We start from the raw sequence: 23,395 nt of genomic DNA, 5'->3' as shown, positions 1-23,395 counted from the left end.
GCCAGGAGGAGCTTTCGTTTGAGACTCGACCACCGTTCCATCATCTGTGTCCCTCCTTTCTACCCACCGATCCCTTCGTTGGATCTTTTCCTTCACTTAAATCTTCCCTGGTGGAAAGGCACGGCTCCAGATAGCCACCCTGACCACCATGGCTCCGCCGGATACCTTCTTCCGTTCGTCGGACATGAGCCTGACCCAGCTCTATATTGCCAACGAGATTGGAAGAGAGGTTGTGAGCGCCCTGGGTGAGGTTGGGCAGGTGCAGTTCAGAGATGTAAGTTGCTACTGGATACTGTCATCCAAATATTTTCTCGTTGTGAAACATCCTCGCTGACTTGTTACTAGCTTAACCCGGACACCAACGCCTTCCAACGCACTTTCACCAAGGAAATCCGTCGCCTGGACAATGTCGAGAGACAACTTCGTATGTTTGATTCGCCCCGTTCGAGGACCGTTGTGGTGGATTTTGTCGACAGTCTGCTAAACCCCGCCTTCCCATCATAGGCTACTTCCATTCGCAGATGGACAAGGCATCCATTTCCATGAGATCCTCGTCTGAATTTTCGGATACATTGGCAGCGCCTTTAGCTTCGGAAATTGACGAGCTGGCGGAACGCAGCGAGAGTCTGGAACAGCGGATTGCTTCCTTGAATGACAGCTACGAGACCCTGAAGAAGCGTGAAGTCGAGCTTACCGAATGGCGCTGGGTACTCCGCGAGGCTGGTGGATTCTTTGACCGGGTCAGTACCGAATCTCTGTATAAGCGGCTCCATGACGGATAGACTGATATCGAGAATAGGCCCATACCCAGACGGAAGACATTCGCCAATCCTTCGACAACGACGAGGCGCCTCTTCTTCGTGATGTCGAGCAGCATGCTCCCCGTGGTGCGAACGGCGACAGCCACGGCCAGCAGAGCTTCCAGGAAATGAACATCGGTTTCGTTGCTGGTGTCATCCCCCAGGACCGCATCGGAGCTTTCGAGCGCATCCTCTGGCGTACCCTGCGCGGCAACCTTTACATGAACCAGTCGGAGATTCCGGAGGCGATTATCGATCCCGTGAACAACGAGGAGATTCACAAGAGTGTTTTTGTGATCTTTGCTCATGGCAAGAACATCCTTGCTAAGATTCGAAAGATCTCGGAGTCGCTGGGAGCTTCCCTGTATGGTGTTGATGAGAACAGCGAACTGAGACGGGATCAGATCCATGAGGTCAACACTCGACTGGGCGATGTGGGCAATGTGCTCCGCAACACCAAGAACACTCTCGATGCCGAGCTCTCGCAGATTGCTCGCTCGCTCGCGGCTTGGATGATTATCGTCAAGAAGGAAAAGGCCGTTTATGACACACTGAACAAATTTTCCTACGACCAGGCGCGAAAAACGCTCATTGCTGAGGCGTGGTGCCCGACAAACTCTCTTGCTCTAATTAAGTCGACTCTCCAGGATGTGAACGACCGCGCCGGCCTCTCTGTCCCGACCATCGTCAACCAGATTCGGACAAACAAGACCCCGCCTACCTATGTCCGGACCAACAAGTTTACGGAAGCATTCCAGACCATCGTCAATGCCTATGGTATTCCTAAGTACTCCGAGGTTAACCCTGGATTGTACACAATTGTTACATTCCCTTTCCTTTTCGCTGTCATGTTCGGTGATTTCGGCCACGGTTCTTTGATGACCTTGGCTGCTTGTGCCATGATTTTCTTTGAAAAGAAGCTGCTTCGCGCCAAACTTGACGAGCTGACCTACATGGCTTTCTATGGACGATACATCATGTTGATGATGGGTCTCTTCTCCATGTACACCGGTTTCATTTACAACGATATCTTCTCTAAAGCGTTCACCTTTTTCCCCAGTCAATGGCAATGGCCCGAGGACATCAAGGCAGGCCAGTCCGTTGAGGCCACCTTGAAGGACGGCTATCGCTTCCCTATTGGTCTGGATTGGAGTTGGCACGAGGCGGAGAACTCCTTGCTTTTCTCGAACAGCATGAAGATGAAGATGAGTATTCTGCTTGGATGGGCTCACGTAAGTGCAACCGGAACAGACAACTTCCCCTCCTTAAGAGACAAATACTGATATAAGTAATTAGATGACCTATGCTCTTTGCTTCCAGTACGTCAATGGACGGCACTTCAAATCCAAGGTCGACATCTGGGGCAACTTCGTTCCCGGCATGCTGTTCTTCCAGTCCATCTTCGGATACCTCGTCATCACTATCCTCTACAAGTGGTCCGTGAACTGGGAGCATCGAGGAGAGAGCCCCCCAAGTTTGCTCAACATGCTTATTTTCATGTTCCTGAGCCCTGGTACTGTCAATGAGCCTCTCTTTTCGCACCAGGCCGGGGTCCAAGTGTTCCTGCTTCTCCTTGCCGTCGTTCAAGTGCCGATCATGCTTCTCCTCAAGCCGCTCTGGCTTCGCAGTGAGCATAACCGTGCCCGTGCCCTGGGCTACCGGGGGCTTGGCGAGCAATCCCGAGTTAGTGCCCTGGAGGATGACAGTCAAATCGATGGAGGTTACCGTGATAGCATGGCCAGCGACGGCGAAGGTGTTGCCATGATTGCCCAGGATATCCACGAGGGCGAAGAGCATGAGGAGTTTGACTTCTCTGACGTGATGATTCACCAAGTTATTCACACCATTGAGTTCTGTCTCAACTGTATTTCTCACACCGCCTCCTACCTTCGTCTTTGGGCTCTTTCCCTGGCTCACCAGCAACTTTCTATCGTGCTTTGGGACATGACTCTTGGCTCTGCCTTTGGTCAGGAAAGCCCCGTCATTCGTGTGATTGCGGTTGTCTTCTGCTTCTACCTTTGGTTCACCCTGAGCGTGGCTATTTTATGTGTCATGGAAGGAACCAGCGCCAGTAAGATTCCCCCCAACCAACCATCTATTCTCGGAAAGATATTAACTGTCTCTAGTGTTGCACTCGCTCAGGTTGCACTGGGTCGAGTCGATGTCGAAGCACTTTATGGGAGAAGGTATCCCCTTCTTACCGTTCAGTTTCAAGACTCTTCTCGAGGAAGACCCGATCGATTAAGGTTGTATATTCGGTCTTGTTTCGTTATAGCTTCTCTAAACCATCTTTTGCTCAAGCGTCCCTGTGGGACTCTGTTCTTTCACTCTCCGGGTTTCCTTGTCTCGTGTTTTGTAAAGTATCTAGAGAATACATCACGTCCATGTACAAATTCAGTTCCCCGATGGCTGTAAAAGGAATTCGACTTAAATCGTAACGTAGGTGGAAGTCTACGGAGACCCGAGGTTTATTTTAATAATTTTTTTTATATTGTATTTTAAACTATTTAAACGATCACAAAGGCGCTGATGAATACAGCGACCTCCGATGTGATCACTTCTCAACCAGAACACGAACTCCAGCTTACTCAGCACTCCAGGAGTAAAAGGCGTGGCATCATGAATAAAGTTGATCAAAGATAAGAAGAAATGATGCTGAGCTGCATGAAGCGGCACCCGAAGGGGGGTATCAATCATGTCCTCGTGTCAAGGCAAAATCAAAAAGGGCGCGCTTATTTCTTTTGGTGCTTGTTGTACATATCAATGACCTTTTGCACCTCGTCGCGGGAGCCGAGGAAGACACCACTCTTATCGTGGATGTGCTCGGGGACAACCTCCATCAAGCGCTCCATGCGCGAGTTGACAGCCAGACCGCCGGCGTTCTCGAACAGCATAGCCATGGGCGCGCACTCATACAGAATACGCAGCTTGCCCTTGGGGCTCTTCTTGTCGGCCGGGTAGGCGAAGATACCGCCATAAAGCAGAGTTCGGTAGGCGTCTGCAACCATGGATCCGATGTAACGGGCGCTGTAGGGCTTCTCGCCCGCGGGCGGGTACTTGAGGCTGTGGAAGTACTCGTTGCACCAGTCCTCCCAGAGGGAGCTGTTGCCCTCGTTGACGGAGTAGATGGAGCGCTTGGCAGGCATGACCATGTTGGGGTGGGTGAGGATGAACTCGCCCAGCGAATTCTCAAGGGTGAAGCCATTGACGCCGCCGCCGCGCATGGTGACGACGAGCTGGGCGGAGGCACCGTACATGGTGAAACCGGAGGCGACCAGGCTGGTACCGGGGTGGAGGAGGTGCTCGGGGCCGACGTCCTTGTTGGGGCCCAATACCTCGTCGGGCAGCTGGAAGATACCGAAGATGGTGCCGACGGAGACACCGGCGTCCAGGTTGGAGGAGCCGTCAATGGGGTCGCAGACGACGGCGTACCGGGCGTTGGGGTGCTCGTCGAACTTGATCACGTCCTCTTCCTCTTCGGATACCACGATGCGGCACTTGCCAGAGCCGCGCATGGCGGAAATGAAGATGTCATTGCCAATGACGTCGAGCTTCTTCTGGTCATCGCCAGTGGTGTTCGAGGAACCGGCCAGACCGGTCAAGTTAATCAAGGAGGCACGACGAATGTAGTAGGCGATGGACTTGAAGGAGAATTGGAGAGCGTGGCAAAGTAGGGTGAAGTCACCGGAGGCATCAGGGTATTTGGCCTGCTCTTCAGTGAAGAATCGGGAGAGGGTGACAATATCAGTGTTGATGTTCTCCTGACCAACAGGAGGAGCGCCCGACATTTTGGTGGTTGTTCTAAAGGGAGGGGTAGGTGAGAAAAAAAGGGGTAGGTGATGTATGACAGCCTCGGCTTTGGAAGGGAGGAGGGGCAAATAAATAAGAGCAATCGGACCGAAGCCAAGAACGACCGTGGCAAGTAATCCGAACAGGGCACAGCAGAAACAGCAAGGCAGGTAGATCGAGTGGGGTGGATTAACGTCAAGAAGCGAGGGGAGCAAACCGGTCTAAGTACTGACGCAAACCGCGGGGAGCAGTGACTTCATTCCCGAGTCCCGCTGGTTTTCGTCATGTTTCCCCGCGTGACCGTGGTGCTCCGGTTTTCCCCTTGGGCTTTCTGGTGGGCCGATTCTGCCCGTCCGGAGTCTAGCTGTTGCATTTGTTTTCTAGAGGTCCGTTGAATTGCAATTGGCTATATTCTAAAGACTCACGATGGCCTCTGTGGCGACAATGCCGCGGGGTTGGCTGGTCTCGGTGGCATCGTAGACCACCGCTTTCCCGGTCGAGAGCCTCCGATCCCTTCCTCTTGCCGAGTTCTCGGGCATCGGGAGAGCAAGACACGCCGGAAGAAAGAAATCCCTCCAGTGGACTCTCCACCTTGACCATCATGTGCACAACTGAGATTTATCTTATTTTTGAAAAAAACCCCCTGATAGCGCGGACTAGTTCAGGTCCGACATTCTAGAACCCGTGTTTATAGATTGCCGATCCCGACTCTGTCGGCTCACCTGATGACACCCTCTATTCTAGGATGCATCTGCAGTTATGTAGCTCTTAACTTATGAGCAAGTAAGACTTGTTGATGACCAATTTCGAAGACCGTTAAGCACGGATCTTCCGAATGGAGTTGGGTTGTTGTACAATCAACAGTCAGGGGGGTTTCTGGCTACCCCACCACATGCTTTCGGTCTTTTGTCTAGGCTTCTATGTTGAATCCCCCTCCCTTGGAGCTCATAGAACTCCCCGAGGCAGCCGGCGAGGCTGACAATTGATCCATATCTATCCCTCTAGTATTTGGCCACGCAATTGGGGGCTGAGCTCTGATAAGCCACGTAGTTACATTGCGCGGGGATCAAAGGCGGGTTAAATACGGAATCACCGCCAGGGGCATTTCTACTTCTCTATCCGTCAATTTGAAGCATAATTCGTACCACTGAGCCTCATTACATTTCCATCATGATGACCCCCAGTTCCCTTAAGCTGGAGCCTCTTACCATCGAGGACAACCCGGCCCTCACCGACTTGTTCTTTGCGGCTTTCACCGACCCGGAGTTACAACACGTGTTTCCCAACACGCCAGGCGTGCGCAAATGGGTGGAGGATGCCAACGCCCACGATATCCTTAATAAGCCTTTCCAGCGATACATGAAAGTGATAGATACCGAATCGAAAGATGCCCAGGGCCGGCCGCGGATAGCCGCATATGCCAAATGGGACTTATCCATGCCCGAAGAACGAGGCCGCCGATATCCCCCGTGGCATGAAGAAATGCCCGGTGAGCTTTGCGAGGCATTTTTCACGAAGGAGGAAGCGAATAGGAAGCGAGTCATGGGAGCGACGAAGCATTTTTGTACGTGCTTTCCATTCCGATTCTCCACCGGGTCACTGACTTGTCTGTAGACTTAGATACGGTTGCTACGCACCCGGACTATCAACGGCGAGGGGCTGGCTCCTTGCTTGTCAAATGGGGCTGCGATCTGGCCGACGCTGAGGGTGTTCAGGCGTATGTGGACGCCAGCAAGGACGGTGCACCTTTGTATGCGAAATTTGGATTCGTGGATTACAGCAATCCTGGCGAAGAGATTGCGTCAATGGCTCGAAAGTAGTCGATACCTTGATTATTATGAAAGCGTAGGAAAGGGTGTACATAAGCTGTAAAACAAGCCTATGCAAGACCTTGAACATGAACTCTTCCAAACCCTCACATCCCATCCCCGCAAGAGAAAAAGGCCAAGTTTAATTGCCGAGCAAATCGGCTGCGCTCTTGGCAAAGTGTGACTTGAAAAATAGCGCTTTTTTGCTTGGACCGCAACAGCTAAGATCTAAGCGCTAACATTTTAATCGATGGCGTGGTAAAGTCCATAAAACTTCGTGAAATAAGAAAAAAAGCCCCTGAGGCGCGTTGAAGATTCACGTGACCTAGCCATTCACCGAAGAGACAGGCCCGATGCGGACTAGACCCGGCAGAATGTGGCTCCGGGCCGCAGAGCTTGAAAAACTTCGAAATTTGTTTTCGCTCTTTCTCTTTCTTCACACTGCGAGCAACCATCTCCTCATGGCATTCAATGTTTTTGCTTCGAGACTTGCTTTCTTCATCCATCCAGGATGACCAGAACACCATTGCTGCTGTTACTAATCGCCCGCGCCTGACAGACAGAGAATTTCGGTAAGTTCCGTGACTCGGTTAGCATTTCTGCACACGACTCGGTTGAGCACACCCTCAACATGATGATACACCATAACCAATTCAAACTAGAGTCTTTGACCCCAAGGGGAATGAAACTTTGTTATTTGCACGTCAGGCTGAACACTTGAAGCTTGCTTTGATTTATCACACATTGTCGTCGAGGTGGACATGGAGCTAACTCGGCCTCAAGTAGGACTGACTTGACACATCTTGCAGTATGCAAGCGCATCAACTTTAGATGGTGAGTTACCTGTCTCTTTTCTTTCCTCACCACACCTTACATGATGATCATTTCGTATTATATACGCTGGAAATTACCGTCCAAGGTCTTCGGATCACTGACGATAACTAATGGCTTGACTGATATCTTTCACACCTGCACCTTCTCTCTGGACTTGGCTTCTGGATCATGTGCTAACTGTCATGAAGAATAGGACATTGTCGACTCTCCGCATGGTAAGCCCTTGGCCCATCCTCGCGCACATAAGATCTTCTAAGATCACCCCGTCCAAAGATGAAGCGGCACTGGGCTCCGACGGTCGTTTGACAAAACGTTCCGGTCATGACGGAGACGCCTTTTTTGCGGCAGGCCTAGAAAACCTCGCCCACTGAGACATGCTTGATGATATCTTGGTCGACTCTCACAATGTTTTTTGTGACGAATCGCTAATCATCGCGAGTAGTAGCTTGCTCCGTCGAATTTTGACTGTGATTGTAGAAATACACTGGGTATGCCACCCCTTTATTTTTCAATCACCCTGCCTCTCCCTTTTTATGATGATACCCTTAGATGACGAGTCTTATTGGAGTTATCCATGCAGACACAATCTTTTTAATAACCATTCATGCTTCTCTGATACACTTGTTCATCGAACAATTGCTGCCTCGACATTTTGACAACAGTCGCTAATGTTTTATTGCAGTGAAATTCTTGATGGGCTTCTGCTGTCCTCGACCTCTTCAGACTGTAGGTGTATGTCACGTCACACTTTGTCTCCCTTCTGTCTATGTTACCATGATGAATCGACACAACCAAAGACAAGCATATGTCCAAGCCAGCTTCGGCTGGCCAAGACGAGACATGTCATGACTGATCAGTCACATCTGTCACGGTGCCTGCAATATCCAGTCAGTCCGATGCTGATGGATCTTGAACAGGGAGAATCTCCAATCGGACTAATTTCGTAGATGCCGCTGGCCATCTGCATCGTCTCATGTAAGTTACACAACTTATTTCTTTGTCTTTTTTCTATCTCCCCTTTATATGATGATTTATCATACATTATCACGACGGTCAACATAAGGAATTTAAATTGATGACCACCGCCTGTGACAGGGCATATTATCTGACACCCTTGTTTCAACACATTTGTTCGGTCGCTTTGTCTAGAAGATGATGCTAACATTCGGCCAGTGATCTTACAGGACTTGCAGCCGAGGCTTATATGTGTCCTGCTCTCTGCCTTGGTTTCTCACCGGCCAAGACGGCATAGGAGCCATCGTGTTCAATTAGTGTTCATTAGTGAGAAGTCGATCAATTCATCAGCTATATTTAAACCATCACGTTTCTTTTTCAAAGCGAAAGTACTCCGTAGTGGCCCCTCATTGGCAGACGGCCTACACCCCTGCAGAGGGTCCTTTGCAACAGGAGGTGAAACTCGCGATTCTTCATGATCTGGATGCTGGTTGGGTATTCACAGGGTCCGAGGATGCGGGGGCAGCAGCAGTGGGCCTCTCAGCGACGACGATAAGCGCCGAGCCCGGGCCCGCGTGTGATGAGCACCTTCAAGCTGCATATTCCATTCCCCGCTTCGGCTTGGGCTTTATTATATTTTCTTTGCTCTTTGCTGTTCCAAATTTAGCTCTCGCCCCCCAATGGCGTTCCGTCCGCTTGGGTCTGCCCTAACTGGTCCTGGGGTTTTCTTTTTCCCAGCTCTCCAGCTGCCTCGATAGAAGCCCCTTCGTCTTCTCCAAATATCTAATATTTGCTTGGATGATTTCTTGGTTTCCTGGAGGGCCATGGCTTCGAATCGGGCTGCCATTTGATGAGTACTCGGTACCAGTATGAACGGGTACGCCGATGCGTTCTTTGAAACATCCCTGTTCTTAAATTGGTTACGTGCTCTATACTGATCCCGGAATTCTAGCTGGATGGGCTCAAATCATGCAGGCGACCAGCAGCAGTACTCGAGCTGGTCGTCACCTCCTTTGAACAACCACCCATCGCCGGGTCGTCGAGAGCATGTGGCGCAGCCTCCGCTGTTGACGACGGCATTGAATAGCTCCCAGTTCCACCATGCATCCACTCCTCTATCATCTACCTCGCTATCTAGTCCCTTCACGCAGGCTCATTCTCCATATGTTGCGTCTCCTGCGCACGCCAGATCGACCCCGTCGTCGTCCATGTCGTCCAGGCAGCAGACGGGTTACAATATGCCCTACAATCCGCAGGAATGGGGACCCGTTGGCGGAGGCTCTGCAGGGGATGCATACTCCCAGGCCAACAGCATGCATCGGGTTTCGCCGCAGCAGAGGCCCCAGGCAGGTTGGTCTCCCTCATATAAAGAGCATTCGAAGCACCTGCATTGACCGCGTCTGCCCAGATGTCCCCGTATCGCCGCCTCCTCCGCCCTATTCGCCTCCGAGTAATCGAAACCAATTACCACCGGAGTTCACCGCGGCAAACCCTAACATTTCGGTGACACCGAGGGTGACTCCGCCCCAGAATTCGTCCCCGGAGAGCAATATCGATGTGAATGTTGAATATCAGCGACGCTCGGTCAATCGCCCTCGTCCACTCTCTATGGTATATGTTGATGATCCGGGGTCACGACAGTCACTGCCACCTCCGCCTCCACCTCAGGGACATCGATCTGTTTCGCAAAGCCGGATGGATAATTACGAGGGCGCTCCTTACAATTCTGCTGCATTACAATCCAGATCACGAGTTTCAATGTTCTATGAACAAGGCTTTCCATCGCCATCCTTGAGAGGACATGCCGTGGGACCGTCAGCCGACCAATTGGAAACACCATCAAGGCCTCCTGCGTCCAGAAGAGCGGCTTCTGCAGGGGCTGCTGTAAGTAGTGCAGGCTCTTCGAGGAATCGGTCTCCCTCAAACAGTGGTTGGGAACCAGGTATGCCGCTTCCACCACCGCCTCCAGGACCTCCTCCAACGGCAAGGACTATCAGTGCGAGCGGTTCGTCAGAATCGTCTTCCACGAAAACGGCTCAAGGCCCAAACAGGGTTCGGCCTAGACCGCCGCCAATGATGGGAACTGGACTAGGTAGCATTCCACCAACACCGGCAGATTGGGTTGATGAGGAGTACCTGAACCACCGGCCGAGTAGGGACCATGAACCTCTACATATTGATACTACCAGAGAAGTTTCCGCACCGGATCCAATGGAAAATTCAGACATGGATGAACCAGAGTATCAGCCACAGAGAACCCCTGGAAGTGGCGGCCTTTTCCGAAGTCCAGCCATTCGAGATCCCAGTGCCAAGGGTATTCGCGAAAGGCGAATCGAGCGTCGAAACCGCCAAAGTCAGACCTTTGAAGATATGAGCGCAGTCTCCCCTAGTACTAATCCTTGGGCTGATGCTTTGGAGCAAATCAAGCCAACGAATCTCGTCTTTCCGGAGCACAGACAGAGTCCCGATCATACTCGGAACCCAACATCGTCAAGGTACACCCCTCAAAGTACCCGGAGTATAGGCTCAGAAGGACAACGGACTGCCCCGCGATCTCGAGCATCATCTACTGGTCTTTTTTCCGAGCAGTCGCCGCACTCGATGCCCAAGCCGGAAACCAGCCCCGCTGGACCGTCTGCTGCTTTTGCACAAACTCCTCCATTTTCGCCTGGCGCCTCTTCTTCAACATTTCAAAAAGAAGCACCTCAGGTGGTACCGCCGAAGGCACTTCCAACTCCACCTCTTAATTCGGCCAAGGAGGTTCTATCGCGCTCTCGCGCCACTTCCAGAGGGCCAGAAGACCGACCCATTTCTCATATCCTGCACTTGCCAAATGATGCGATATCCACGATGCAGCCGCTATCTCCACGTCGGCTTCCAAATGCACAGCATACTCAGCAGGCATCATTGGAATCTGTCCTCAGGCAGGAAACCGACTTTGTTCAAGATGCTGTTCAAAGACATCAGAAGTTTATCGAGCAGGAAGCTGCCGCCCTCAATGAGACTGAAGCTATGAAAATCTTCACTGATTTTATCATTTCTGAGTCTCAGATACGCCGTGAGCGGTACGCCGCTATTTGGGATGCTGGTTCGTTTGAAATCGACGAAGTGCGCAGCAAGCTTTTTGAAATGCCGTCTCCCCAAGCCAACCTGTTATCAACGAAGCCAATCAGACCAATGCCCAGTTTGGAAATACCTTCAAACAGAACTAGTCGACCCGAATCAGCCTGGTGGAACAACTACCAGCCCTGTCTCTCACCCATTGCCAGTCTGGGTATGAGCAACGACGAAATGAGCTCAAGGGGCCGTGCACCCAGCCGCTGGTGGGAGTCTAAGACAGGATCCAGTAGCGAGGGATATGATAGAAAGGTTCAACGATCCAAGAGGGAGTCTAAATACATGGGTCTTCCCCGTGACTCAATGCAGTGGGACCAAGAACGAACTCCTTCGAAGCTGGATGATGCGGGTGCGAATTATACAAGCCAGCACGAAGCCTACGGCCCGGGCGAGTACCCCCCGGAGAAAGTTGGCAGGCATGAAGAGACTCCTGTTTATCCAAATCACGGAAATGGGGACCGACACGGGCAATTTTTGGCAACCCAGCGGCTGGACATCTCACGACTCATTACTTTGCCGCCGCCATACCCACGCCACTATCCCGCTGTGAATAATAGCCATCCGGATCTCGTCTCCTATCGAACCACGGTCCGCTCGATCACCGACCTGTCTGAAATCAAGTCGACTAGACAGCGGTACAAGGACGATGTGGAGAACATGGCTCAAGAACATAAGAGTCAAGTCAAAGAGGGCCGGCGCCATTTCAAGTCCAACATTCAAAACCAGATCCAGGAGGGTAGCCTCACATTTGCAGAGGCAGCCGAAGCTGAAGCGGCAATGATTGTCGACGAGAACAAGCGGGAAAGAAGATTGGTTAAACGCGAGCTTGATACATATCAGGAGTCTGTGTTGAACCCGATGATGACCATCCTCAATGACCGCATCGATCGAGCGACCACCTGTATCGATGATCTGAGTAGCAGACTTTTCGACGATGCACAGCACGAGACACCCGACCAGACGCAGGAAGAGGGTGATGAGAAGCCCGAGCTGTTGGAGAAGCTGACGCAGCTGAAATGGCTGTTCGAAGCACGAGAGCAGCTTCACCGCGAATCGTTCGAGCTGGTCAGTGACCGCGATAAAAAATACAAGGCAGTCGCTTTACTACCGTATCAACAAAGCAAGAACGAGGACAAGATCCGAGACACACACGCATTCTTCTCCAAAGACGCCCTCGACCGACGGGTGCAATACGAGACCCAGGCTTTCTCCCGTCTTGAATCCTTCCTGGACGTCATTGAGCAAAACGTCGTACGTGGCGTCGAAAAGCAACTCTCTGCATTCTGGGATATTGCACCGTCCCTTCTCGCTCTCGTTCAGCAAATACCGGACAGTTTGCGTGATCTTCAGATCCAGATCCCGGCCGATGAATATCGAGAGAACCCCAGCTATCAGGCGCATCCACTGCAGTATTTATATACGCTACTGTCACACGCGGAAAAGTCGAGCTATCAGTACATCGAGTCGCAGATCAACCTTCTTTGTCTGCTGCACGAGGTGCGGTCGGCTGTTATGCGGGCCAACCGCAACCTTGCTGAAGCAGAGAGGATCTGGCAAGGGGAGTCTGAGGAAACTGTGCGTCGGGGTATGCAGGAAGTTCGGGCAGATGAAGAGCTTGCTCTTACAACAGACCTCAAGGACAAGGTTTCCACCGTTGAGGGTCAGTGGACCGAGGCTCTTGGGAGTCAGATTCAGGGACTACGAGAACGAGTGAAAGAACAGCTCGAGATAGAGGGTGGCTGGGAAGACCTGGAGCAATTGGAGCAGGAGTGATGGGGTTTTTTTGTTTGACTCTTTGTGATATCCCCATTTGTTCGCTGTAGACCGGGCTTGCACAGTATATAATTCACTTCATTGACCTAGTGCTTCGATCTATGTTCTTTTACGAAGGCGACTTGCAGTGACGATTGTCCCCACCAGTCACGTGCACCGCTTTCTAGAGTCTTCCGTCCCGTCGGACTCAAATATCGTCCCTCTTCTCCCATTCATCTCCTTTTCATCCATCTTTCATTTCTTTCGTCCAGCATTTCGCCTGGACCTATTTTTGAACTGTAAGCTTTTCCCTTTCTATCATTGCCCTGCAAACCCCAATGGAGCTTTCCCCCTGGTTTTGAAACCTTCCTGTCGGAGATTCTCCAACTCGCCCAAATGATGAGACACCATAGCTGGCACCAGTCAGAGGGACGGACTACCATCCGTCTATTTTGCTGAATAGCATTGCGTCCGGCAATACGCTAGCTGGACCTGATATTTGTGGCCATTGCCTCAGTGCAATTTTTCACCCGCTCTACTCGTGAAAAAATCTTCGAAACTCGCCGCTAACCGACGAAATCGAACAGGACCTTCAGAGAAGTGGAACTAGTTGTGCCGCGACTTCTCAGAGGAAAATTGAAGGAGGAGCAGAACCCCCTTCGACTGTCGCAATTTTCAATCAGAATTTTATCACACATAGTCAACATCCTCCACCTCCATCATGGTCCTCCACAACCCCAACAACTGGCACTGGGTCAACAAGGACGCCTCTGGCTGGGCCAAGGAATACTTGCAGAAGAACCTGACCGTCATCAGTGCCGAGGAGGGGGGAGTGTCAGCCAAAGTAGACAAGGTGGTGTCCATGAATGGCGACGTAGACGTCAGCCAGCGCAAGGGCAAGGTCATCACCCTGTTCGATGTGAAGCTGTCCCTAGAGTACTCAGGTTTGTAGAATCGTTCCATCCACCGAGCTTTGGCAGCTGAGACTGTTCGATAGGTAAGACACAGGACGGTGAGGATGTCAGTGGCTCCATCAACATCCCCGAGGTAGCCCACGACACCGAGGAAGATGAGTATGTCGTACGTTCCCTAGAACCCGCCTTTTCTACAGTATTCAATGCTGTGCAGTGGGACCGACTAACGCGACGGTGTCCAGTTCGAGATTGAGAACCACGCCGATGCCTCCTCCAAGCAGCCCGTAAAGGATCTCGTCCGGTCTAAAATTATCCCCCAATTGCGCGTGGCCCTAGCCAAGCTTGCCAATGCTCTCGTCACCGAACATGCCAAAGACCTTCAGCACGCCGCTGGTGTCGACCCAACCCGTGGCTTCACCCCGGCCCCCGTCTACCCTCATGCCAAGAAGGAGGCCGCTCCTGCTGCCACCCCTACCACTACCTCCACTGCCGGCAACGTCGCCGTGAACACCACCACCGTGACCGCGTCCGATGAGATGCGCACTACCGCCGAGGAGCTGTACAACACCTTCACCGACCCCCAGCGCATCACCGCTTTCACCCGCGGTCCTCCCCGCCAGTTCGAGGGCGCCAAGGTCGGCGGCAAGTTCGCCATCTTCGACGGCAACGTCACCGGCGAGTACGTCAAGCTCGACGCACCCAAGCAGATCGTCCAGAAATGGCGTCTGGCCCAGTGGCCCGCCGGCCACTTCAGCACTCTCGAGATGAACTTCGATCAGAACGACGTCGACGGCGTCACCCAGCTGCGCGTTTCCTGGTCCGGCGTCCCTGTCGGCCAGGAGGACGTCACCAAGCAGAACTGGGAGCTGTACTACATTCGCAGCATCAAGCAGACTTTCGGGTATGTATTCAATCCTTCTTGTTCTGGCCTTTGACCAATACGGGTCCTCTCTTCAGATCACGACCCTCGTCTTCGCGGAAACCGTTACTGACGTTTTTGCTTGTTTTGCTTGGTATAGCTTTGGCACTATTCTCTGATCGACTTCGCGGCTTCTCGACCGCATGATACTGATAGAATGTATCCTATCTTTTCGAATTTCTTTTCTCCTGCAACACTATACAAAACTCAAAAGCGCATGGCCCTTTGGGGGGCTTTCGTATTCGTGTTTTGAAAACGCATGCTATCCACCATTGATACATGGTATCGGTCTGGCCTGAAAAGGGCTATAGCGGTGGTGATTTTGGCTCTGTCTCAGCATTAGAGAGACGGTAAGCCATTCTGCCTCGTTCGTGTTTGTTGGTTTTATGTTTGGCCTTGGTCTAGATGCAATTGTTGCCTCGGACCGGGGATTGCAATGATGCTACGATAGAGGAAAGTGATGTGATGCCTATGATAATGAATGAATTGAACTGTTCCCCAGTCCTCTGTTCCCGTACGAATTGATGTTCTCTCCCGTCGTTGCCTATCGTCTCTCACGAGGCAGCCGGTCAACCTCGTTCCTTCCCTCACTTGCTCAACTTGGCTCTTCTTCTCTCCTCCTCTTCCTCTTCCTCTTCCTCTTCCTCCCATCCATCAACACCTAGTGGCCAGAAGCTTTCATAATGTCTTCGGCTGCTGTGAAGCGTGAAGCGTCCCCCGACCGCGGGCTGGAGCTCGTGTATCGAGTGAGAGAACAGATTCCGCCGAGTCAGCAGAGGTACCGTAACGAACAGAACGCAGCACTGCTGACAGTTCACCCCGCGATGAGAAATGCGTCCGAAAAGCCGACTACCTCTTCGGCAACCCAACATACTTCACGGTCCTCCATGCCGACTGGGTCGACACCTCGACCCTAAGCTACACCCATCTCTACAAGGACCTACAGTCCACCCCTTGTCTTCGATTCCAACCTGGGCGTTGTCTGCTTCTCCCGCGCCATTTCACACGCGAAGAAAAGAGCAAGAAGCAAGTAAGGGAGCGCCTTATCCATGTCAAATCCTGGCTCATGTCCATCACGCTTGTTATCACAGTTTTCTACAATGGTCGTTTCCCCCAACCTAATTCGCCCGTCACTACCTGGCCTCGCATCCACTTGGTCGTTCGCCAACGTGTGCCTCGCCGTAAGATGCCTTTGAAGCGCATTCCTCTTGATGGCTAGAGTGATTCTTGCAGGGCGGTGATAATACCAGAGTATCTGTTCCGTCAACTCGGTTGGGTGGAGGCAATATCTTCCGAGCCATCCTGAATCCCTGTTTGCCATTTATTTATTTTTCAGCTTTTTTTTTATTAGCTAGCCAACAGCTACTCCTATCAAATCGATGCAGCTTCCCAGACCAGGATGAATATTTTGCAATTAGCATTCGAAGATTCGACGCGATACGTCTACAAATGCCAAGGGTCATACAAGATACGCTACAGGTGACTATCTCTACAGTAGAACGAACGTAATCAGAAATGAATATGGTGCGTCCAATCGTGATCTCTATCATTTCAGGTTTCCTGTGCTTTTAAACAACCACTAAATTTTAGAACACTCTTACAGAGTACGCTCGATCATCTCAATACCGTAGTCTTCCTTCAGAGTCTTGAGAAGAGGAGCACAGATATCCATAGTCATGGGAGCCAAGACACCCTTCTTCGAAATGGTACCATCAAGGACCTGCTTCACAGCGACACCGCAGGGAACACCGACCAGCTTAGCCATGGCAGAGTAGCCAGTGGGGTTACCGTACTCGCACAGCGTAGAGGTGCGGACCTCCTTGGAGCCGTCCTTGTGCTCGATGTCGAACTTGTGCTGGAGCATGACCATGTCACGCTCGCCCTCCTCGTACTGCATCTTCTTCTCGAGGGTGGCGCACAGGGTATCGAGGGCGTTGCCGCGGGGAGTGGTCTGCTCATCGGAGAACAGGCCGATCCAGCGGAGACCGGCGAGGAGGCGGTCGCGCTCGTCGTTGTTGGGGAACGAGGTCTTGGACTGCACGGCGGCGATGAGGTCCTTCTCGGAGGACGAGGCGGCGCCAAGGACCTGGCGGGTGGCCTCCTTCCAGGAAGTGGCCTTGTCGAAGACGGCGTTAGACTCGTCGTTCAGGAAGCCGATGTCAACCAGGACCTTGATCATCTCCGGGAAACCCTGGAAGCGCAGGGTACCGCGGACGAGGGTCTGGGCCTCGGGGATGTTGTAGCGCTCGCGGAAGGGAGTCGAGTCACGGTTGGGGTAGCCAACGAAGGCGAAGCCGGGGTAGATAAAGTAGGGCTTGGCAGTGGCCATCAGGTCGGGGCCGTCAATGCTGACGATCTTTCCGTCCTGGTAGATCTTGGCGGCGTTGCGGAGCGCCAGCAGGACACCGCGGCTGGACCACGAGAACTTGTAGCCCAGAGGGTTGTTGGAGCACTCGGGGGCGGGGAGACCACCGCAGAAAGAGATGAAGCCGGTGATCTTACCACCCTCGTTGTGGACCTCGGAGATGGTCTTGACGGCGTCTGGAAAGGTTAGTATTGTACGGTCTGCTCATGTCTTGCATAGATGCTTACAGAGGTGGTCAATGCCGGGGTCTATAGAAAGTTGAACGTTAGTATTAGGAAAGAGTCGAATGGCTTCGAAAAAAGAACTTACCCAAGCCGATCTCGTTCATGACGGTGATGCCGGCCTTCTTGCACTCCTCGTCGAGCTCCATCATGGCGGGAGACACGTAGGAGGTGGTGACGACATCCTTCTTGGTGCGGATGGCCGACTTGATGACGGTGGCGTGGAAAGTGTAGGGAATGAGGGAGATAGCAAGGTCGACTCCCTCCATGGCCTTGTCCAGAGCGGCATCATCGCTGACGTCGAGGGAGATAGCCTTGGCGTTCTTGAAGCCCTCGGACAGCTTCTGGGCGCTCTCGAGGGTACGGCAGGCTATTGAAACAAAGCACAATTGTCAGCAATCTGTTTCTCCGGAAAATGATGAGTTCGTAGATAGGATAAGATCTTTTTGGCCTTCCCGGTCCCATCTTCGCGCATGGCGGGGTAACCGGACGGAAAACACCATGGAGAAATAGAGTGATGAGTCAATTCATTGGCAATTGCACGTACCGACGATAACCTGAACACCGGCCTTGTCAAGAACCTCGACGGTAGGCTTGGTGACTGAAAGTCCAACGTGAGCGAGTGTATACTTTTTTCGGTGCAAGCGGCATTGCGGGGGAGCGACGCATTGCGATTGCCCGTTGGCGGTAGAGGAGCATACCAAAGCCAGAGCCCAGAAGAAGGACCTTGGAACCAGCGATTTGCTTGACCATTTTGGATTCAATTGTGGTATGGATGATTGAGATAGAGAGACGTGCTCGGCCAGTTCCCCGTGTGGGTTGAGTCAAGCATCACGTGGCCGGTATCGGCGCAGGGGGTTATCTAAGCAGGTCGGAGACCCAAATAGGTAAAAAGACGAGGTACTGAAGCTGTTTATGTAGGATCTGTAGATAAGGCTGCCTGCTGTATGATGTATGATGTATGATGTATGATGTATGATGTAGACAATAAGTGTAGTGCTGCTAATGCTGCTGGGATATATGAGACCATAATGATCAGTCGGAGCCGCCCTAACGCCACGAACTTCGCTGGATGCTGAAAAGAAAACAGGATATAGTGAAAAGTATGTTCTATACCGCCTTAACTTTGCCCTGTCGCAGGACCATGTTGTCCATGTCTTCTTCGCTAGACTCAGGGCTGTCGCCGGCGAAGTTGCCCTCGGCGTCTGGGTTCTGCCGCGACTTGGAAATGCGTCGCTGCCAGCCAAGCATCACGGGCATGAAGTGCCACAGGTCGAACTCAGGCCACATCACATCGAGGAAAACAATCTCGGTGTTCTCGTGGCACTGCCAGAGCATAAAGTCACTCAACCGTTCGACGCCGGAGGTTCTGACTAGGATGTCCAAAGGCGGAGTACCCTTGGTCAACATGTGATCGGAGAGCGTTTGGCGCGAGATGGTTTCGGGAGAAATAAATGCCGGGCTTTCCCCATCGGATGTCTTGCCCTGCACCGTAGTCTTGGGGTGCTGTGGATCCTGCTGACCAAGGTGAAGAGTTGTAGAAGACGAAAAGGATGATCCGGACTCATAGATCCGGTTGGCGTGGTCATTCCGCAGAATGTTATCATCTTCTTGACCGGACGATTCGGCCGATGTCGATTCCGAGTCACTCTGGGTATCATGTGTCTTAGACCCGAGGGTCTGAGCTCGGATGTTGTGCGCAATATGAGATTCAGAGAAGGGCGTCCGGGCATGTCCGTTGCCAGGATGAAGAGGCTTGCTGTAATCCTCGACGGTGTGACGGATAGCGGTGGTAATTTCGTCGCGAGAGGTGTAAGGGAAGCAGATATTCAGGACGCGGTCGCCATTGCGGCTGGTGAGGTCGACAGCCTTGTTGACGGCAGCCAGGACATCAGGCTTGAGCAGATCGAGTCGGCCCAGAACGCGCACTTTGGCCCCGTACCGGTCCAGGAGGTCTCCATGCTGCGTCATCTGCGAAAGCTTCACCTTGGCCATATCCATGAGTGCATCGACCTCGAACTTGGATCGCTTGAAATTCTCGATACTGAATGCGTAGATTGTGACGACCTTAACACCACTCTTGTAGCAAACATCTAGAATCTAGAGAAAGTGTCAGCACGAGAACAAAAGTCCGCGGATAGAGCTCAACGGCACGGGGGTCGAGATCGGCCGCTGATCACAGAGAGGACCTACCCTTGCCAATGCCTCGAATCCCAGATTATGACCCTCGACTGTCTCGATTCCATGTGACCTGGCAAATCGTCTGTTTCCATCCATCACAAAAGCCACGTGTTGGGGGATCGGGCCCTGGCGGAGCGCCCCGACCAGCAGCTCTTTGAGAGTGTTGATTGCGAACTCGATCGGCGGAGAGGCGAGGAACCAATTCCGGAGTCGCGACAGATGCATTGAGCCCGCCATGGTGACAGCACGCGAGGAGGAGGCTCGCGCGACTTGTTGGGGTGAAGGCTTGACGGCTTGAGAAGTTCGGAGTGGACGGAAAAATAATGCGCGGAACTGGCAAAGGGAAGCGGAAGGCGTTTTCGTTTTTAGTGAAACGGGCGACGTGGTCAGACTCTCGCAACCCGGGGCTGAGCCACTTAATTGAACAATTTAAGTTGGGAGTACGAAGAGAATAAGCGACAGTTACAGGCTGCACTATTTAATTCCCTGCTATTTTAGTTTTGTCAACGGCCGTGCAGCCCCTGTGGCGAGGTCCGCGGTAACTTGCCTCCGGGCCAAGACATGAACAACCTCAACAATTGGTTGGAGAATCCGCATAAAATAGTAATGATATTCTTAGCTCTGCATTATTTCGGTATCACATTCAGAGCTGCCCTCGATGCAAGGTGTTACTACTATAGATGTACGGCTACGATTGATCTACGTGGCACACTGGTTCACAGGCAAACAAAACCAAGGGGATATCTCGCATTGGGGTTATATAAAGAAGCGCGGCAAATAAGTTCAAGTCATCGCCAAATGTCTAATGGTCGACAAGTGGGATCCAACACCAAACGTGGGCATCGTAGCCAGGTCATAAATCCTTTCGGATTTCCTCACCACTGGACGGCGTTCCTGGCCCGGAGCTGGCCATGTCCCAGCTTCCATCCTCGCTTCGTCTCCGGCGTCGCTCGCCCCGCTCTCTCATCGCATCTCGAATCCGCGAGCTAACATCTTCCAGCGGATCCTTCTGGGTCATCGAGCTAAGGGGCTTCAGCCCGTGCCGCGAGCCCGGGCGAGGCCCAGCAGAGCTGCTGCGACTGCGGTTGCGGCTCGGGGGTCTGGTAGAGAAGAAGCCAATGTTGGCTAGGTTGTGGAACGACTCGTTGCGCGGCAAAGGCTCCGCCGAGGGCAAGGCTTCCATTTCCTCGTCACGAGGTGGTTTGATCGTGGGCAAGTCGCTCTTAACTCCTTCGTGTCTGACCTCCCGGAACGGATCGGTGACAATCCGGGCAGCATCAAAGTCTGGGAACAGCTCCGGACCCAGGGTATTGATGGCCTCATCCACTTGTTGGGCGAGCATCGCACGCTTTGCACGGAGTTTCACAAGCGTGTTAGCCGACGATGGGTTCAGAGACAGAACCAGTGGCCGCAGCGACTTGACGATATCCATTCCCACTTCACCAATGCGAAGTGCAGCAAACGAAACGGTAGGGAATATCACCACGCCAATCATCACCACAAGCCAAAGTGGCACCCAGTCTGGCACGAAACCTTGGATTCGGTTCCGATAGGTCCAGTAGGTGAACATAGCAGTGTAGAATGCATAGACGGCTGGAGCGAATGCAAGGGCAATGAGTAGTTTCCAGGTAGCCATGACATCTCTGCCCTGCAGTTTGACAGATGAGGCAGCCAGAGCCTCCTTCGACTTCTTCATCGACAGGTACTTCGTTGCGACGAAAACGGGAGTAAAGAGAAGTAGACCAGGTAGGGTTCCGATGGTAAGGAGAGCCAGCTTGCCCAGACGATAGATCAAGGTGGCAATCACCTGCACGATAGAGAATTTGGCATACTGCACTTGATGATCGCGAATGCCGAGGATGCGAAGCTGTTTGTTGTAGTTGACAATGGATTTTCGGAGGCTGACGATTCGCGGATCATCCTTGAAATGGGCGTATCCTTTCACGAGGCGGCGGTTGAGCTCCACGACCATGGGAAGAGGGAGCTTCTTGCCTTTGTTGTTGTACAAACGGCGGGCTGCTTGGATGACCTATGATTTGTTAATTACTTATCAGGACAGAGGCAAGGTCGGTGGTCTTACCATGAGAGTCTCATAATCGGGGCTAGTGACGGTGACTGCGACAAGACTCTGGTAGATAATATCCAAAAGCGCACCAACAGACTCGCGCCGATCGCCTTGCTTGAACTGTTCCACAATCTCCTTCGGCACTTCGATCGGGTTTCCGAACTCTATGACTGCGCGGGACCGGAATTTGTGTGCGTGGAAGTAGTTCATGCCACAAGGCACAATCTTCAGACCACAATCAGGGTTGTCTGCCAGGGTACCAAGAGCCATCAAAGCCACACCGGCCTTGAGGGGCAGTAGAGACGGACGGTCGTGGCTACCACCTTCGGGGAAAATACCCACGCAACCACCGGCATTCAATCTCGCAAACACGGCCTCGTAGACAGCCGTTTGGTCCACGTGCGGAGCCACCTTAAACTTGGAACCCTTGAAGTCGGAGTCTGGTTTGGCATCTCCCGAGAAGTTCCCATTGCCATCAATGTCCTTTCTCCCAGTCAACTGGAACAGCGCATCCCTGTGCTTGAAAGGCTTCTTGAGAATCAGTTCCTCCGGACCGCGGATCTCCCCGATGGCCGTGCTGTGCGAGGTACCGTTGATAGTTGGCAGCGCGATTGTTCCTTCTTTCTCAAAACCGGGGCCTTCGAAATTGGTGCCGACGCCGCGCAAAAGGGTGGGCTCGTTGACCGGATCGGGAAGATAGACGGTGCCTGTACCCGGCTTCAAGTTATCCATGGCGCGTGCCACGGGCAGCGATCCAATACCACGCGCCAGCAGTCCAATAAACTTGCGTCTGAATGATTTCTCTGCAATGAGCCATGAGATACGACGGTGGGCCTCGCTGCGAATAACGCGCATGAGGACAAGCGAATCGACGAACTGTAAGAGCAGCCGGGGTCAGCACTGTTGGATAAATCAGGGCGGGGAAATGGCATACCTGATTCGCGTGAGGGGCGGCGACGATGATAATGGGTCCTCGCCGGGGAATCTTCCAGGATCCGCGCGGGTGCACCTCGCGGAAGAAGAGGTCGATGAGCACGGAGAACGACCACAAGACCAGATCATACAGCCACCCGATAAGGGGAGGGATGTACGGCTGTTTCTTCCCCATGACGACGGTGCCAAATAGCCCGATCAGTCAGGGTTCGTCCTGGGTAGGTGGAGAAGGTCTCAGGGTGGCGGCGTTGACATGAAGCGTTCCGTCAATATTAGCCGCAACGAGCTCTGAGCTTTGACCCGCGTGGATCTGACGTAAAGTCGCAAAGCTCTTTTCCCCACAAACAGTCAAACACCCTTAGAAATAAATTCCAAATAAATGGCAGTCAGGTCGAGAGAGGTCAGAGCACAGCAAAAGAGAAAGCAGGCTCACCAGGGGGGGGAAGGTGAGCTGCTCGAATCCGGAAAGTTTGGGGACCGGTTTTAGCGCGCTTTTTTTTTTCATGCTCGGACACTTCTAGAACATCCACTCTGCACGTTGACTTTGGTGTCTTGATATCGACCAGTTCCGTCTGCTAAGTATCCGAGTTCAATCCATGGGCGAAAGAGAAGCTCGGTGCGGAGCTTCCTATCCCAACATTTCACGGTTACATTGGACACCAAACATCGAGTCCCAGATCAGGTACCAGGTCAAATATTGGCTCCATTATCAGCTTCGATGGCTACATAAGTGCATAACTCGC

The 23,395-nt window shown here is 52.4% G+C and overlaps 10 protein-coding genes across 10 annotated transcripts; 6 read left to right on the top strand and 4 right to left on the bottom strand.

Annotated features, from left to right (window-relative positions):
* Nucleotides 1-148: 148 nt before the first annotated feature.
* On the top strand, nt 149-3,045 carry N7498_009743 (H(+)-transporting V0 sector ATPase subunit a; the record flags this gene model as incomplete). The annotated part of the gene is made up of 6 exons (XM_058456799.1): nt 149-274; nt 346-424; nt 505-740; nt 800-2,032; nt 2,097-2,871; nt 2,927-3,045. The coding sequence occupies 6 exons, from the start codon at nt 149-151 to the stop codon at nt 3,043-3,045; spliced, it is 2,568 nt and encodes an 855-aa protein (XP_058303698.1).
* A 487-nt stretch (nt 3,046-3,532) lies between these two features.
* fbp1 (fructose 1,6-bisphosphate 1-phosphatase) lies at nt 3,533-4,588 on the bottom strand (the record flags this gene model as incomplete). Its single annotated transcript, XM_058456798.1, has 1 exon — nt 3,533-4,588. The coding sequence occupies one exon, from the start codon at nt 4,586-4,588 to the stop codon at nt 3,533-3,535; it is 1,056 nt and encodes a 351-aa protein (XP_058303697.1).
* Nucleotides 4,589-5,759: 1,171 nt separating this feature from the next.
* Nucleotides 5,760-6,409, top strand: N7498_009741 (GNAT family N-acetyltransferase; the record flags this gene model as incomplete). Its single annotated transcript, XM_058456797.1, has 2 exons — nt 5,760-6,153; nt 6,204-6,409. 2 exons carry the CDS (start codon nt 5,760-5,762, stop codon nt 6,407-6,409), a joined length of 600 nt encoding a protein of 199 aa, XP_058303696.1.
* Nucleotides 6,410-6,868: 459 nt separating this feature from the next.
* Nucleotides 6,869-7,602, top strand: N7498_009740 (uncharacterized protein; the record flags this gene model as incomplete). Its single annotated transcript, XM_058456796.1, has 2 exons — nt 6,869-6,969; nt 7,425-7,602. 2 exons carry the CDS (start codon nt 6,869-6,871, stop codon nt 7,600-7,602), a joined length of 279 nt encoding a protein of 92 aa, XP_058303695.1.
* Nucleotides 7,603-9,054: 1,452 nt separating this feature from the next.
* N7498_009739 (uncharacterized protein) lies at nt 9,055-13,075 on the top strand (the record flags this gene model as incomplete). Its single annotated transcript, XM_058456795.1, has 3 exons — nt 9,055-9,062; nt 9,138-9,535; nt 9,594-13,075. 3 exons carry the CDS (start codon nt 9,055-9,057, stop codon nt 13,073-13,075), a joined length of 3,888 nt encoding a protein of 1,295 aa, XP_058303694.1.
* A 700-nt stretch (nt 13,076-13,775) lies between these two features.
* Nucleotides 13,776-15,108, top strand: N7498_009738 (AHA1 family protein; the record flags this gene model as incomplete). Its single annotated transcript, XM_058456794.1, has 4 exons — nt 13,776-13,998; nt 14,052-14,134; nt 14,211-14,869; nt 14,988-15,108. The coding sequence occupies 4 exons, from the start codon at nt 13,776-13,778 to the stop codon at nt 15,004-15,006; spliced, it is 984 nt and encodes a 327-aa protein (XP_058303693.1). The 3' UTR covers nt 15,007-15,108.
* A 462-nt stretch (nt 15,109-15,570) lies between these two features.
* Nucleotides 15,571-16,106, top strand: N7498_009737 (uncharacterized protein; the record flags this gene model as incomplete). The annotated part of the gene is made up of 2 exons (XM_058456793.1): nt 15,571-15,665; nt 15,701-16,106. 2 exons carry the CDS (start codon nt 15,571-15,573, stop codon nt 16,104-16,106), a joined length of 501 nt encoding a protein of 166 aa, XP_058303692.1.
* A 378-nt stretch (nt 16,107-16,484) lies between these two features.
* lys9 (saccharopine dehydrogenase (NADP+, L-glutamate-forming)) lies at nt 16,485-18,226 on the bottom strand (the record flags this gene model as incomplete). The annotated part of the gene is made up of 5 exons (XM_058456792.1): nt 16,485-17,428; nt 17,480-17,500; nt 17,562-17,843; nt 18,021-18,074; nt 18,175-18,226. The coding sequence occupies 5 exons, from the start codon at nt 18,224-18,226 to the stop codon at nt 16,485-16,487; spliced, it is 1,353 nt and encodes a 450-aa protein (XP_058303691.1).
* Nucleotides 18,227-18,583: 357 nt separating this feature from the next.
* N7498_009735 (undecaprenyl diphosphate synthase family protein) lies at nt 18,584-19,891 on the bottom strand (the record flags this gene model as incomplete). Its single annotated transcript, XM_058456791.1, has 2 exons — nt 18,584-19,573; nt 19,667-19,891. 2 exons carry the CDS (start codon nt 19,889-19,891, stop codon nt 18,584-18,586), a joined length of 1,215 nt encoding a protein of 404 aa, XP_058303690.1.
* A 524-nt stretch (nt 19,892-20,415) lies between these two features.
* On the bottom strand, nt 20,416-23,000 carry N7498_009734 (putative glycerol-3-phosphate acyltransferase Sct1). Its single transcript, XM_058456790.1, has 3 exons — nt 22,654-23,000; nt 21,735-22,595; nt 20,416-21,683 (listed from the first exon to the last, which is right to left on the bottom strand). Exons 1-3 carry the CDS (start codon nt 22,825-22,827, stop codon nt 20,508-20,510), a joined length of 2,211 nt encoding a protein of 736 aa, XP_058303689.1. The 5' UTR covers nt 22,828-23,000; the 3' UTR covers nt 20,416-20,507.
* Nucleotides 23,001-23,395: the final 395 nt, after the last annotated feature.

The sequence above is a fragment of the Penicillium cinerascens genome, assembly GCF_028974065.1.
Source record: "Penicillium cinerascens strain IBT 15544 chromosome Unknown scaffold_4_segment0_segment1, whole genome shotgun sequence".
In the NCBI taxonomy this organism is placed as follows: Eukaryota; Fungi; Ascomycota; class Eurotiomycetes; order Eurotiales; family Aspergillaceae; genus Penicillium; species Penicillium cinerascens.
This window is presented reverse-complemented; position numbering and strand designations above follow the sequence as displayed.

Bases quoted from the DNA above. Each gene is read 5' to 3' on its own strand.
- N7498_009734 (XM_058456790.1), bottom strand. From the start codon at position 22,827: ATGGGGAAGAAACAGCCGTACATCCCTCCCCTTATCGGGTGGCTGTAT. The intron at 22,596-22,653 runs GTATGCCATTTC...CTGCTCTTACAG, and splicing joins CCGCCCCTCACGCGAATCAG to TTCGTCGATTCGCTTGTCCT. The intron at 21,684-21,734 runs GTAAGACCACCG...AACAAATCATAG, and splicing joins CCGATTATGAGACTCTCATG to GTCATCCAAGCAGCCCGCCG.